This window comes from Vespa mandarinia, chromosome 6 (assembly GCF_050613455.1).
Source record: "Vespa mandarinia isolate Hongniang chromosome 6, ASM5061345v1, whole genome shotgun sequence".
NCBI classification, from domain to species: domain Eukaryota; kingdom Metazoa; phylum Arthropoda; class Insecta; order Hymenoptera; family Vespidae; genus Vespa; species Vespa mandarinia.
This window is the reverse complement of record NC_140815.1, coordinates 8,218,635-8,235,000: the sequence shown is the minus strand read 5'-3', so window position 1 is coordinate 8,235,000 and position 16,366 is coordinate 8,218,635. Positions and strand designations below refer to the sequence as shown.

At 30.5% G+C, this 16,366-nt stretch overlaps 2 protein-coding genes and 1 long non-coding RNA gene across 11 annotated transcripts in view; 2 read left to right on the top strand and 1 right to left on the bottom strand.

Moving 5' to 3' along the window:
- cyst (rho guanine nucleotide exchange factor 18 cysts) overlaps nt 1-11,198 on the bottom strand; it is a 15,474-nt gene extending 4,276 nt beyond the window's left edge. Inside the window, exons 1-15 of one of the 8 annotated variants that reach the window (XM_085657551.1) lie at nt 10,898-11,198; nt 10,471-10,592; nt 7,030-7,356; nt 6,533-6,906; nt 6,233-6,382; nt 5,974-6,062; nt 4,936-5,011; nt 4,711-4,840; nt 4,444-4,636; nt 2,008-2,067; nt 1,372-1,924; nt 1,046-1,275; nt 413-960; nt 107-309; nt 1-31 (exon numbers count right to left, since the gene is read on the bottom strand). The exon at nt 1-31 is cut by the window's left edge and continues 149 nt beyond it. In XM_085657551.1, coding sequence (XP_085513677.1) covers nt 1-31; nt 107-309; nt 413-960; nt 1,046-1,275; nt 1,372-1,924; nt 2,008-2,067; nt 4,444-4,636; nt 4,711-4,840; nt 4,936-5,011; nt 5,974-6,062; nt 6,233-6,382; nt 6,533-6,906; nt 7,030-7,356; nt 10,471-10,510 — 3,004 coding nt within the window. In that variant the 5' untranslated portion in view covers nt 10,511-10,592; nt 10,898-11,198. Of the gene's footprint in view, nt 32-106; nt 310-412; nt 961-1,045; nt 1,276-1,371; nt 1,925-2,007; nt 2,068-4,443; nt 4,637-4,710; nt 4,841-4,935; nt 5,012-5,973; nt 6,162-6,232; nt 6,383-6,532; nt 6,907-7,029; nt 7,357-7,960; nt 8,111-8,382; nt 8,526-8,853; nt 8,994-9,072; nt 9,329-10,470; nt 10,593-10,897 lie in introns of those variants that run through there. The other 7 variants (XM_085657550.1, XM_085657553.1, XM_085657549.1 and 4 more) reach the window with 7 other exon arrangements.
- Nucleotides 5,221-7,796, top strand: LOC146872967 (uncharacterized). Its single transcript, XR_014982264.1, has 4 exons — nt 5,221-5,362; nt 5,947-6,397; nt 6,551-6,788; nt 7,524-7,796. It is a non-coding gene; the product is annotated as an uncharacterized LOC146872967 (long non-coding RNA).
- Nucleotides 11,199-11,479: 281 nt separating the features above from the next.
- Nucleotides 11,480-16,361, top strand: Uvrag (UV-resistance associated gene). Of its 2 annotated transcripts, XM_035882953.2 has the most exons (10): nt 11,480-11,948; nt 12,139-12,343; nt 12,529-13,116; nt 13,226-13,398; nt 13,492-13,718; nt 13,794-13,964; nt 14,041-14,398; nt 14,483-14,997; nt 15,091-15,172; nt 15,332-16,361. In XM_035882953.2, exons 1-10 carry the CDS (start codon nt 11,844-11,846, stop codon nt 15,539-15,541), a joined length of 2,634 nt encoding a protein of 877 aa, XP_035738846.1. In that variant the 5' UTR covers nt 11,480-11,843; the 3' UTR covers nt 15,542-16,361. The 2 variants fall into 2 exon arrangements, with proteins under 2 accessions (XP_035738846.1, XP_035738845.1); XM_035882952.2 differs by having other exon boundaries at nt 14,041-14,997.
- Nucleotides 16,362-16,366: the final 5 nt, after the last annotated feature.

Genomic DNA, 16,366 nt, shown 5'->3' with positions numbered 1-16,366 from the left:
ATCGTGTGGCTTCCTGTACAGCGACGACAACCTGAAATGAATTGTTTTATTAATAATAATATAAGTTTATTTAATTAATCAATATAAAAAAAAAATCATTTATTACCTCTTGCCATAGTTGAGTGGTATCCGTCGCCTCCATCTGAACAAGACGTGTATAATCGCGAATTTCTTTTTCCACTTTATCTGTCTTTTCATGATCACTATCATTTTCATTCCAAATATTAGATGCACGTAGAAGTCGTACTTGTAAATTAATTTTTTCTTCGAACAGCAACGCCTGTTCCGCGTCCTTCTTTCGTAATTCGCCTGTAATTTTCGAAACGTTAAAAAATTAAATCGATTAAATTAATTTTATATAATTTAGAGATCGGTGGATCGTGCTGAATTAAATTAAAAATAAACCACCTACCGACAATTCTAAATATGTGCGATTCCTTAGCTTTAATCATTTTTTGCCTTTCTTCGACGGAAAGCATCGATATGGAGGATGAACGTGTATCCCTTAATTCATTATTACTATTGCCATCTATAAGAACGTCCGTGTCATTTTCAGGTTCTTGAGGACAAGCCTCAACCGCCGAACGTATTGCTTGAATCCAGAATTGTTTGTCCTTAGGCTTTTGAACTTTTAACTCAAACATTTCAGGTTCCGCCGGATTGCTACTTATCAAGTATATACCCCTAGATTCTTGGCCAGCTTTTTCTCGTACCAATAATTTTTGTAACGATACCACACTAGCAGCTTTATTGTCCGGAACTAAGAAAGCATATTTTTGATCTCTTTCAACTAAGAAGAATAATATATCGGAAAGAACTACTACAACGATGGCAGTCGTTTTTCCACGACCTTGCATTAAATATGCCGTGCCTTCGAATTTTAAAATTCTATTAAATGCCATTATATCCGATTTTTTGAACTTGGCACCACGGTACGTGGCAAACGATTTCGCGTCGATCCTACATATAAAAACATTATTTATTACATATTATAGTATATAATAATACTGTAATGTAGAAAAGAAAAAGCAACATATGTACTCACTTATTATAAATCTCTAATTTTCTATCTTCCCTTTCTTTATCTGCCACGCACGCATCTACATCAGCTAAAATTTCTTTCACTAGTCCCAAAGCTTTTCTCAAGCTCTCTCCTTCATCTTGCATAATACCGGTTTTAATAAGTGGTTCGACTAGTAATGGATATTTTGTTAAACGTTGTGTAACGAACAATATACATTCTGGAATACCCTTCTTCTTCAACAAAGGATTTGTCTGTAGATTGAGAAAAGTATTGATTTATATAAATATATGTCGTCTTTAATAAATAAAACAAAAAGATCTAAATTATATTGTAAATCACGTTATTACCTGACAGTGACGTACAAAACGTTCAAATCGAGTATCATGATGCAAATAATACTTATAAGTTTCAACGGCTTCTCTATGACGACTACAAAATTCTCCATATGCACTTTTCATACGTTGCGCATTTTCACCTGAGAATTGTTCGACGAGTATGTCGGCGATAGTAGGAACAACGGAATTTGCATTTTGACGTTTACGTAATTTCTGTAGAAATCTTAAATGAATTTCAATGAGATCACGTAATCTTGGAAACATTCGTTCTAGATCTGGTTGTCCCAAACGGAAATGACGTCGTAAACCTTCCACGAAGATCCTTTCCATGGCTAACAATACTAAGCAATGATGTTTCTCTGTTAACACAAATTCATATATATGCTCTTGCCTCTTCACTTCGCGTTCACAATGATCTACGAGACGTGATGCTACGTGTCTTCCAATGGCTGTACTCCATGAATCAAGTTCTTCCTTTCCTAAGCCCAGTTCAGGATCTAAGCCTTCAAGATCACCTACAGTAAACTGATGCGCTTCATCTCCAAAATCGAATTCTTCCCAACCACTGAAATAATAAAAGATAGATAATATATTGTCAATTATATTTATTTATTTATTAAAAACAAAACAAAAAATGGTATTACAAACCTGGAAGCATCCCGATGTGAACCACTACCATCCGTATCCTTTTCCTCATTAATTGTTTGACTGTAATAGAAATAAATTTGTTCATATAATAAATAAAACTATATTATTCTCCTATGCACCCTGAATCTCATCAAAAACTTTTAACAAAAGCATGTAATAATGATGCTTTTTTTTTTTGTGAAAACAATTTCAATATTACCTTCTATACAAACCCCACTGAAGATATAAATTCCTTGTACACTTTATATAATAATGTAATTAAAATACTTATATCTAATAAAACCATTGTTTCTCAATATATCAAAATATCAATGTCAGATACAAAAGTAATATAGAAATATTATTTTTTTAAATTAATTTACACACAAAGGTCGGGTTTCTCAATTTTCTTCAAATTTACACATTATGTATAAGGTATGAGGGATTCAAAGATGCAAACATATTATATATACATTTTCTCCTGTCAATCTAATAACATATATAGTGTCTTCTATTATTAAATAATTTAATATTAATGTTTCAATAATATCTTAGGTCAGTATATTTATTACTTCTAAACAAACTATGAATATAAACCTGATAATTGTATTTTGACCTAAGAAGCACCCCCATTATAGATTTTTTTTTTTTAGAGAGAAAGAATCCAGAAAAGATTGCAGCAACAGCGTACAATAAAAATAAAGTTAAATGTTGTTAAAGTAAGAATAAGTATTAGACTTGCAACAAAGAAGAGATTAAAATAGAGGTTTAAAAGAGAAGAATTCAATCAGGTAGAAATAACGTGAAAAAACAATATGATTGTGAAATTTTTCATGATAATTATGAAAGTAGTTGTTCATATCGCATTAAGGGTGTACTCTAAATCTTAGCCTTATACTTACGATTTTATTTTGCTTATATATATATATATCTGTTTTACAAGAAAATATTATTGATCAAGCTAAGATTCCAAACATACCCTAGATAGTGGATATTACCTTGAATGAGGTCACAGTGAAGAAGTTAGAGAGAGAGAAAGAGTGATAGAGAGAGAGAGAGAGAGAGAGAGAGAGAGAGAGAGAGAGAGAGAGAGAGAAAGAGAGATAGAAAAAAAAAAGTATAAGTGAATGAACATAAATCATACAAGCAAGCAATTCCGAAGCATAGACAAGCAGGATGATGACCTTTTTTTTTTATGTTAAACTATGTGAGAATTCAATAATGTCTTACTGACAGGATGTGTATGTGTATTGTTGTGAAAAATAATTAGCAAATAAGATTGATACGTGGTTTGTCCTACTAAATACGTAGGATAATACACGACGAACAAAAACGAGCGAACGCTTCGACAAAATAGGAAAAAACACATCAGACATCTGAAACTTACTTGACTCCGAGCTTGGTGGCAACTCGCCGCCAAGGGCTGTAGCTTGTCACTGTTTTCTTGCTGTTAATTTCCCTTTAATCGTCGAACGATCGATCGGTTTGTCGTAGTAGATGCACGAGAGGGAATGCACGGGGGAGGAAAAAGCACACACTGCATTAGGGCAATTTCATTTCGTGTATCGTTTGTTTTTTTCCCTCCTTCAACAATTTCCTTATAGGCGTTCGCTATTTATTCTTCGTAAATTGATACGCGATCCAAGCTATGTGTTAATTATATTTTTCTTTTCATGTTGTTATGTACTATTCGAGAATTATGTAAGTGTTAAAGAGAATTGTTGTATTTAATAGCACATTTCATATCATGAGGGATATGATCTTTTTTCTTCATAATTATGCATGTAATATGGGGGAAAAAAAAATATGATCATCGTCTAAATTGTCTTTTTTTTTTCTTTTTCTTTTTTTTTTTTAGCGGAAGAAAGCATCACAACGACCACTTACCCAAAGCACCATGTTATCGTAAGGTGAGTATTTTTATAAAAGATCTCAGCACAATATTCTGTGCTTCAATATATACATAAACATATATATATATATAAAATATATGTATATGTAAATAATATATCAATCGAGATATATGAAAATTTGAGAATACGCGGAAGCCTGCTGTACTATTGATATAGCTAATTGCAAAATCAATCAGAAATAACAAGCTTATGAGCCAGCCAAAATCTCGGAGTAACACGGCGTAAAATACAATTATTCATATTAGTATTTAGATCTAATTGAATTTTTATAAAAATATATATGGATTTGTTCTCATATAATCATATATAAAAATAAAATAAGATATAAATAGATAAATTCGTGGAATGGCATGTTTGAAATAATTATTTTTAAATCGATCCATCCATTTGTTTCATTCATTTAATAATGACGATCGGCAAAAATTTATGAAAAGCTCCGAGCTTGGGCTTAGCCATGCCAATTGCGTGCGAATCTCAACCACAGATACGCGGATTCAATGCATATATTAAATATTTTCGTTGTATACAACATTGATGCAGTTACCTTCCACTTCCAGATGATGTTGGTAATGGTAACGATGCCGTCGAACCTCTTTTCACGCTATTGTTACTTGTAACCGAAGAAATACTCGATGTTGATTTTATAACAGCTTTTACAGACTGATGCTTAGACTTGGTACATTCTGATACCAAATGATCCTTGCATCCTTGACTTTGATGTACCGATAATCCGCAATCTAAAACAATAAAATTATAGAGATAAATTTTAATTTTAAACTCATAAATTTTCATACAGATTTATTACGCTTACTTTCACAATGAAGAATAGGTTTACTCGTTGATTGCTTCATGCAAACATCACATTGATGATTTCCCTGTGCTCCAGTTGTCATTGTGGTCCATGCATGTTGCTGTTGACTATTTTTCTTCCCACTTTTATCCTATAATAATATTATAAAAAAAAAAAAAAAAAAAAAAAATTAATTGAAAAAATTGTCAGAGAGCATAATGAACACAGTAAGAAACATTTATTTACCTTTTTCTTACGGAAGAAAATAGAGCCACGCTTTCTTCTGGTCTTCTCAGAATGTTGATCATCATATGCAGTTCCTCTATAAATTAAAAAGTACTATTTTATTTTTTTCTTTTTTCCATGATCTAAACATTTTTGAATTAATTATAATTTTAATAAAATAAATTAATTAAGTATACATTAAAATAATACATACAATGTATCATACAAATAAGCACTTTCTATTCTTATAAACGAAATACTCACGCGTTCAACGGCACATCAACAGATAACTGGACATTTGGAATGCCCCTTTTGTCTTCAAGATAATTATGACTATGTAATGCGTGAAAGTTATGACGTTGCAGTTCATGCAACGCCTCAAAGTACCCCCACCCGTTGAAAATGGCGAGACAACGCGAGAAACGATGACATTACATGACATTCTAAGGTATTATGAATTGTATTTTTGTATATACAGAGAATTAACATTGTACAATTAATTGAATGATTTTGTTTTCAATTCCAAGAATTGAAAAATCTATTTTGATTACAACTTTCTACAAATCTAATATTATTTATTTACATTCGTATTTCTTCATTTAAAGGCAGACACATTTGTCATATAAATGTAATATAATTCTATTTGACCTTCCTTAAGAAATACATTATATTACTTTAACTAAAATGCATCGTTTTGCGTTGTTATCAATACATGAAAAACTTGAGTAAATAAAGTTTTAGCTGGGAATCATCAGTTCTAATAATTCGTGTTTTTACAGTGACGTAGTATGATCGTCGATTTGCATTTATCTTATAGATAAACGCTACACTTATTTACATATAGTTCAAAAACAAAAACAAGCATTTATGAATCACAATAAATTAAAGTTTAAGTATTTCGTGCATCAATAAATTCTAGTTAGAAGTGATGGTAGCAATAATGTTTTATGATATTTAACTAAAGATTTTTGTATAAACATTGCAGACATATTTATATCGTTTACATTACAAGAATAATGTTGACATTTGTAGCAAATGGATAAACATAAAACAACTTACGCTGTACTGTGAGGTATTGTTCGTGTTCCGGACTCAGTGAGATGCGTATGAATTGGCGGTGTAACGATGGAAGGGGTTGAAATAGATTTCTGGAGAGGTAAACGTGCACCAGTTAAACCTGGCATCAAACTGCTACTTTCACCTAATCTTTGACTATTTCTTTTTAAGACAATCTTCTGATATTCACTCTGTGACAGGAAAGTACATACGTATATTACTATACCTGTATTTTTGACCAATGTTTCTAATCTAAAATTACCTGCACAAGGTCTGCCTCATTTAAGGAATGAGTACTTGCTTGTGATCTGCATGCTCGATTACCTACCCCTACAAGTCCACTACAAGATTTTCCATCTAGTTCTAGTTCCATTTCACTGTCCAGACTACTTAAACTAATGCTGCGTTGTCGCTGAAATAATAATGAGTAATATTTTGCATTGACATTAAAATAAAAACAAATCATTTCAACAAAGTAAAATTTATATAAAGCGATTAAAAATAAAAAGAAATATAAATAATGCACGAACAATCGATAAATTTATATTTAATATATATTAACCATATTTTGTGCTTGCAGATGATTTTGCCCGGAATATCTGCGTCGACCACGTCTAGTATCTTCCAAATCTGTCCAACTTCGTCTTCTGTCTATGCCCTGTACAGGTTGTGCATGAGAGTTCATAGATGGAAAATGTGTCGGAGAGCTATTGGTTGAACAGTTAACAAGGAGATCTGGATCAGATCCTGCTTCATGATTATTGGAACGATGTCCACCCTCTATAAGTATCAATGGACATAAGGAAGGACACGAAAAGGTCAGTCTTTGAGGTACATCGTGGGGCATACGATTATTGTTTCCCAAAGTATTCATCGTCAAGTCTCTCATACGTTGAATCCAGTCATGAATTTCATGCAAATGCTGCAGATTGTCCTCTGTAAAAAAAAAAAAGAAAAAAAAAAAAAAAAAAAAAAGAAAAAAAATCGTAATTTCAGTAATTAGATACAGACCGATGAATTCTTATTAGTTAGATATGAAATTTGATCCAAAATATTTACCTAATACAGGATAGTTCTTAGCAAAACCAGGAGAATGAGGTGTGACACTAATAATGGGTACAAGAGGATTAGGCTGAGTTTGAATATTAGTACCAAGTGTAAGCAACGGATGTTGCTGTTGCTGCTCAGAATTCCCTCCAGACATGGTGATTGTTTTATTGGTATTATCTTCGGTATAACCAGTTTCTGTGACTATATTTCCATGTAGACTCAGGCCACCAAGATCTCCATTAATAGTAGGCACACGGTCACAGTCGGAATGCGATGAGCCAAGATAGTCCGTTATTACATCCTCTTCGCTATCCTCTCCGCTATTGGGACATTCATCTAAAAAAATATTGATATTGCTAATATACACTTGTAATTAGTTGAAAATTTATAATACGTATCTATTCCCATTGTTCTGTCTAACTTGTTCTAATTTATTTTCATTTATGCAATGCCCACCTTTTTGTAATTAAATTAGGTATATATATATATATATATATCAACAGATCTGAAGAAGAAGACAAAGAATCAAATGACATACAGGGTCGCACAATAAAGAGAATGAAAGTGACATGCATCGCCAAACGACGACACACTTTGCGAACCGTATCGCGGTAGAGAAAAACCGATATTAGAACGTCCTCGCACCTATTGACTGCGAGAAGAACAAACAGAAACGTCTACCGACAATCGAGCCAGTCTCCCGATCTTTGTGTAGCGCGACGATGACACTATGAACCATATTCAATAGAAATTAGGTCAAATTATTCCGCGCCAGGTACTATTCCTACTGCACCGATGTCACAAAAGAAAATTACATAGACGAATAATTCGATAAAAAAATCTTCCTTATCTTCATTAGGAAAAAAAAAAAATAAATAAATGTATAAATAAAAAAAAATAAAAGAGAACTAAATCAAAAATGAAAGAATGATACGATTACCTCGTTATAATATTACGTTAAGTATTGACGTATGTATGAAGTCGTAGTTCCATGATTGGTAAAACATCAAGTACTACACGAACGGTGACATCGAGAGATAAGGATTACGTGTGGAATGAAAAGAAAAATAAAATTCGTTCTATATTTGGAACCGCGGGAGCTCATCGATAAAGATCATCAATTCTTATGATATCTTATTTAACGGCAGGTATTTTAAATTTTTAGAGAAATGCACGTAGGAAGAAAGAATGAGAGGGAGAGGGAGGGGGGCGGATGAAACGTTTCTTAGTCACGTTTCCTATTAGCAATTTTTACCCTCGTAATTCTTTTTCACAATTTGTCGTAATTTATATCGTGAAATAATAAATACAATCCTCTTATCGACATAATAGAATAAATTATGTTATGTTTCGTTTACACACCGATTTAATTTATCGTAACTTATTGTCATTCTCGTAACCAACGATGGGCTGCATATAAGTAAGTAAGTAAGTAAGTACAAGACACGTTAGCACAGTACTCGAGCACTTCTTTTCCGGGTAGCAGGGGGTAGACAGACTGTTGCTCTTACCCGTAGCGCTGCTCACAAGCGCAAAGCGAATTGATCCGCCGTGCGCGCTACCCCACCTAGTAAAAGCACCGCCACCATTACTACCACCCCCCACCCCATTACCACCCGCCGACCTTCAGAACTTTTACCTCCGCCCACCAAATGAGACTCGTCTTTTTCCCTTCCTGTTCCTTCTCCAAAATCTACCCACACACGTGACACACACCTGACGTATACTCTAATACATATCTACGTATTTATGTATATATGTATGTCTCTACATATGTGTATGTCTATATATATATATATATATATATATTCATATAGATACATATTGACGTACGACTTCTCAAAATATTTATCAGTTCTTCCAGTATTTAAATGTAGTAGTTAAAAAATACTTTTTTTCCATGCTTTTAACCAAACTTGGCCCAGACCGTGATAATGACACTCTCACTCTCTCTCTCTCTCTCTTTCTCTCTCTCCCCTCTCTGTCTATCCGTTTTCTCTTCCTCTCATATTGCCAACTTGCCTCCTCCACATCCCTTCCCTAGCAACTCACCCTTCTTCTCTACCTTTTCATCTCCATCTCCACCTTCCCTACGTCGTCTTTTTTTTTGTCATCCTTTCAGTCCTCCGATTCACATCATACTTCACAATTTATAATCATTCTACAGGCTCCAATTTTTCTCCCCTCCCCTTCCTCTCTTATATATATTCTCTTTACACATTTATTTTAAACTCTTTGGCGCGCTATTATATACGATAGATATTTGATTCAAATTTTCGATATAAATGAAATCATCGATCAAACGACGATATATCCGTTAATCCATCGAATTTGTAATGTTGTCCAATAATCGTTTTATCATTGATTGAAACGTAATGAGAAGTATTAACGCTTCTTGTTATCTAGATAGAAGAATCATATGACGCTTTTAACAAATACATTATACGTTATCACAATCGCGCCATTGATTTTATATATCTTTTAATTGTTTAGATCATACAATTACAAAGGATACTTATATATCATAATGATTTGTTATATGTAATACGTTATATATATATATATATTAATTCGATATTTCCTTGAATAATTAAATTTTATAACTTCTCATTTGTAAACGATGTCTTCGTTGTACATGTAAATATTTGCGAGATAATTATTGGTCGAAATTTATTTCAGTATCACGTGATCTACGACCAATGAAATATCTACTTTTATATACGACCGTTTCACATATTGGAAGATTATTATTGTATCGCGTCGACCGTAGCGCTTTTACGTAAAAGTAGAGATTTATTTTCTTTTGAATAAGACAGATCGCGCGTGTAATTTGATTTCAAATCGTCTTGTTTCGATATGTCAAATATATTTTTACGATATATGTCGAGTGAGTATTGACTTTTTCTTAATCAACAAAATTTTGATTTGTTTCATTTAATATCAATATTTTATACTTATCTTTTATATCTCATAACTTCAATCACTTTTATATAAATTATAAATACCAGAATACATGTAATCTTTTTTTTTTTTTTTTTACATATGTTATATATTATAATATATACCATAACCATAAATAGAATTGAAAATGTTACATAGAGAATATTATGTTTCGTTAGTAGTAAAAAAATTTCTATATCTTTTTTACCTATTTTCTATTGTTATTTAATTAGATATAACAAATACACATATATATAGAGAGAGATATATATAGTGTTTAAAATAGTTCATATTTGTTTATAGAACTTACACTTTTAGTAAGATAAGTTACAAAAAGAAAAGGAATAAGAAGAAAAAAGGCATTATTTATACAAGCAAAAGTTATATTTTTCTTATCAGGTTAGTGCGATAAAAAAGTTTTGTTACTAACTGAAAGAGATATAATTTTATTACATAGGAAAAGCATGATTTAAAAGATTATAGTTAAATTACAATATAATATAAACTTACCAGACGAAAATGGAGCTAGTACCTCCTGCCGTTTCTCCATGTCTTTTTTTTTTTTTTCTTTTTTTTTCCTTGTCTAATTCTGACGATGATTTAAGAAATATTTAATTTCTTGACGCAATAATCTGAAATATTGTAAAAATCTTTAAATGTTATTCTACCAATTTTATATCATTGGAATAATATTAATCAAAGGATAATCATTTAAATTTGTTCTTGAAAGGGAAAATATGATTTTTGACTTTTGTATAGGAATTAACTTGATGTTATTAAAAATTGACATGGGCAAAGAGGAAAGCATTAATCGTACGTGCATTTATTTCATACATCGAAAGGGCCTACGTACACACTTTGTTACCAAAGGAAGCCGTATTGACAGTTGTACATAGTTTCACTTATATCTATAATAATAGCATCAAAAAATACGTACCGAAAATGTTATTGTTTTTATAAATCCATTAGTATCGAGTATACCTTATTTTGCCTACGTTCTTTATAAAATAACGAAATATTGTAACACAAAATTATTTCTTACATCGAAGGCACGTCGACCATTTTGTACTAGCTAAAGTATATACGGTCGGTAGACAATACAGTATAGCAAAGGATGGAGTAATAATCTGCCTGCATTGGCTGTAACGTTCAAAAATAGATAAAGGAAAGATAATTCACGCGTATGCTTTTCCAGCATTTTAAGTAGAAAATATGGAGATGGCGTATAGATCTAAAAATAGCGATTCATTTTCCATTAGTTGCTTTATCATTATATAAAAAGAAAATAAACGAATTAGAGTAGAACGATTTTCAAAATAAAATATTTAGATGATAGATATATTAAAAAATGATTGGTCAGCTTTAGACGGTATGCTTTATTAATTGTCCAATCTGTATGAACTTTTAATAAGAAACGTGTACGTAAAGTGAATATAAATGTTGGTAATAAAAATAACCAAGTACAGTCTAGTTATTTTAGAAAACTATAAGTGGCAATGGAATGTATAAAATTTTAAGAATGAAAGGTGTCAATGTGGAGAACTGTCAGAAGTGTCGAATGACGTTATTTGATTACAAATAGGAATAAAGTATACTCACATATATTTATATATGTATATATATATATACATATGAATGTACATATTTATGTGATAAGAGGATCATATTATTATTTATTATGGTATATCAAAAGACGAAATAATGAAGATGATACAATCGTTATACGTAGTATTACATATATGAGTGTATTAAAGTTATATGGATAACCTGCCTACCTATTACAATCATTATCTCATCGATTTCTGATTAATTACATATCATGTTTAAGAAATGTTTTCTGCGTTTTTAATGGTATTATGTGTATTTTACTATGAAAGCAAATAATGGAGGTTTCCGAGACGCGAAACCTCGTTAGAGATTTAGATTTGACCCTTCAACCCCGTATCGCACCACGATATAAAACTTGGCTACCCTTTGCTACACAGCAGGTAATTTATTCTATATACTGTATGTCATTTTTTTTTTTTTTTTTTTTTTCGTTGACAATACATTATATTTTATAATTTGTAATCGATTAATTCAATGTATACAAATTTATATACGTGTATACATTTTGAATAATATGATTTGGTGTTCCTTATAAACAATATCTTTTCCTGCATGAAATATATGTTTTAGTTGAGACTTAGAAGTTTAATCCAAATAATTGGATATAAATTGAGGACAAATGTAAATACCGAGATTTGTTGGTTTTATTACACTTTGCATAGAACAACTATGTCATCTCCAATATATACAAGCGAATTAATAGATAATGCGAATCCTAGATGGTCTAGTCTGGAAGTCCCTACTTTACATGCCACAGGTTACTCATCTGCCAGTGGTGAGCTTAACAATCTGTTAGTACTCATAATCGCAGTTTTGTATTAAAAATGAGATAATTGATTGTAATTTTTATCAATGGTATAGTCAGATTTTTATTTAATTTATTTTGATTCTATGAAATAAAATAGATAATAAATATTATACATATACATATATATATGTATATATCTTTTTTACAAATAGAAATAATTCTAAGGCTATGGAAAAGAACAGCTGTCGATAATAATACATCTGACGTTACTGTGTTCACATGGGGTATTTCTTTCACTGGCCTGGCATATATTGGTCCTAAATTACCCAACAACTTGGAAATAATTCTAAAAGAAAATTCTATAATTTTTTACTTTAATGGTGGATTTTTTACACCTGCATATTGTTTTATAACAACACCAGAGTTGAAAAGATATCTCCGTATAAATGTTAATGCAAACGAAGTAAAGGATAGCTATACTGTAAATAAATTGACTAGTCTGAGAAGCAAGATGCAAGCACTTAAACAACAGACCAATTCAGTGATAGCTTTAAGAATGCGCATTGCCTCTGGTGATAATTTTCAAACGCCAAAATATCCTCAATCTTCTCTAAACCGATTATTTCAACCTCGTACGGTTAATAGGGAAAAAAAAGCAGAAATACTTAAAATACGTAAGGAGTTAGAAATGGCCAAATTTAGAACAAAACTATTAGAACAAGAAAGGGCAAGAAAAATGGGAGAATTAAGGGTATTAAACCAATTGCATGCAACTATTGCAGAAGAAAATCAAGATCATGGTATATATTGAATATATTTTATTTATGAGTTGATACGTAAAAATTTAATTTCTTATTAATGTAATTTTTTAATATAAATTAAGATAATCTACAATTCTCTTGTATACAGGTTCTGATTTGATGGAAAGATATAGAGAACTCAACAAAGATATTGAAAGATTGCACGAATGGCGTCAAAGTCATGTAGATACAAGAGAAACTTACATTCAAATGAGCAGCCAACTGGCTCATCGTCGGCGTCAGTTAATTTCGGAATTAAGCTTAATTTATCCTGTTAAACAGGTATAATAATTTAAACAGTTAATATATAATTTTTAAATTTATATATTTCACATTATTAATAGCTTAATTAATTTCGAATATTATATTATATAGGATAGCAATGGAAAATTCACAATACATGACATACATTTACCAGATAGTGAAGATTTGGAATTGTCAAATGATACACAAGTAGCTGTGGCATTGGGTTTTGTGACACACACAACACAAATGATCGCAAATTTTCTCAATATACCCACCAGATATCCTGTTATACATTACGGTTCTCGTAGTAAAGTTATTGATCACATTATAGAAAGCCTTCCTGATAATGATAGGCAGTAAGCATTATCAATATTTTTCTTTATGAATCCTTAATAAATAGAATATTCTATAAAAAATATTATTTTTTATAGATTTCCATTATTTGCCAGAGGTAAAGATAGATTACAATTTCACTATGGTGTTTATTTATTAAATAAAAACATAGCACAATTACGCTGGTATTGTGGTCTTCCTACTACTGATTTAAGAGCAACATTATCAAATTTAGCAACCTTATTAAAAATGAAGCCAAACCAATCACAGTAAGTATATTTGCGTTAGTTCATGTATTGTGCCAAATCTTTTAATATATTTTAAAAAGATAATAATCTTTTACAGTTTGGACAATTCAAAAAGAACATTTTCTACTTCATCATTAGATACAGAAGTAGGTAACGGTAAACAGAATGTTCCTCTTACACCACCAATACAGAAAATTATTTTTGAAAAATGCCATAGATCGTCGCGGTCAATGGGCCAATTAAAATCAATAAAATCCTCCCTGGGATCTTCTTTAGATCAAGGTCTAGATAAACCTGTACAGCCTCTTGTTTTAGGTAGTCAATCGAAACGAATTTGCAAATCGGAAGAAAGTGCCATAGATGATAGAACATTAATGTTAGCTAGAAACAGATCTGGCAATAGCAGTAATGAAACATTAAATTGTACCACTCTGACTAATACTATCAGTGCAAATGTAAGTGACGATTTTCTTCAAAATAATGATAATGTTACAATCGACAGTAATATTGAAATAACAATACCTACATCTGTTTCTAAGTCAGCAAATGTTACTGATAGTTTAGAAGGTTCTGTCAGTATTAGGGATAGGAGTTCAAATTCTATAAGTAGCTGTGAAATGGCCTTAAGCAATAGCCAAAATGATGGAGATGAAAGCCCAAATGATAAAAATACGATCAAAAAAGGGGAGAATGAACAAAATATTTCTTCAAATCATGACAATGCAAAAAACATTGGAGATAGCGCAAAGAATACATTGAAAAACGGAGAACATACGGATATGTTACATTTAGAAAATAATATTTCGGAAGATTATTGTACACATTATTATGCCCAAAATGATCATAATTGTGATGTTTTGGAACAATCTCCTTTCATGATTAGTTCATGTAAAGAACGTATTGCTAAATCCTGTTTATCTCTAGATGATATAATAGGATGTACTTATGATGAAGCTGAAAAGAAAGAAAGAACAAATTCGATTTGTAGCTATACAGAAAAATGTCACTTAGCTAATAAAAAAACATTAGATAAACAATTTTCTTCTCAACTAAGGTAAGATTCATTAAATGCAAATTTTTAAAAACAACACATTTTTAAACGTAACAATATCACAGAAGAATATTATTATATCTTTACTCACTATAGGCCAAATGAAGAAGTAGAGCAACAAATTGAAAAATGGTCAGAAGAAAATGATGAAGACATCTGTATTAAATATAATGCAATGGTAATTGTCAATAACATTTGTTTATCTTTATATATATATATATATATATATATATATATATATATATATATATATATAGATAATATATAAGATATAGTATATATATGTTTATATATATCTTATCTTAACATACACAATTATTGTATTTATTATTTTCAGCATAAAGATTCCATAGTAGCAACACAAAAATGTGACAATACTATTACTGAATACAACTATATGCTTGAAGAAAAAGATAAGCAATGTGACTTTCAAGCATCAAGCGATTATATAGATATTATTAGACGCAGTTCAGAAGATGTTTATGCACGTACTGAAGCCTTAGCTAATAAGAAAACTAGCTTCAAAGTTATGAAACCACGGCTGTAATATTTATTAATTCAAATATAAAGTTATTGTATATGCGAGTAAATCTTGTAAAAAAATTCGAAAGAGTTATTTAGTACATATAAAATGTGTTAGGATCGAAGTATGCAACTTTGATCAAGTATATCTTTATTATTGTTGCAGAAAGAAAATAGTAAAAGAGAGGAGGGGGGTTGCATTGTTTTATAAATATTATTTTCTTAAAACTGTAATCGCCGTACACATTCGAATACAACTTTATATCATAAAATGATAATATAATCGTAGTACTTTTTCATAGAAGTTGCATAATTATAATACATTAAAAATCGTAGAAAAAAAATCATGCGATTCTATTAATAATAACTTGATAGTTTTTTCTATCTTTAATAATGTTCTATAGCTTGTTGAATTACACAACTCATTCTGTATATATCTATATAGTATTTGTGATTTATATTTTATTTATTATCTCTTCAATAATTAATATTTTATGAAGCAGATGATATTATGTATATTTCTAAAAAAATTTCAAATTGTTTTTCTGAGCTTCTCAGCTATGTTGGGTTTCTCCTTATAATATAAAGAATAATATATAAAAATGTAGATTTTTGATTTTAAGATTATTTAAAGATTGGATAAACTGTATAAGAGGACCAACCAAAGTTCTGAAGCATTTACCGAATGTGATCATAATTTATTAGATAAATATTACATTTATACTTGGATTTATTAAGATGATTAATGAAATTTTTTATTTAATCTTTCTTAATTAAGATGATACGTTATAAATAAAACGTACATGTTTCTTTTCAAGTTTTAAATGACAATTAAATGTTACAAATATGC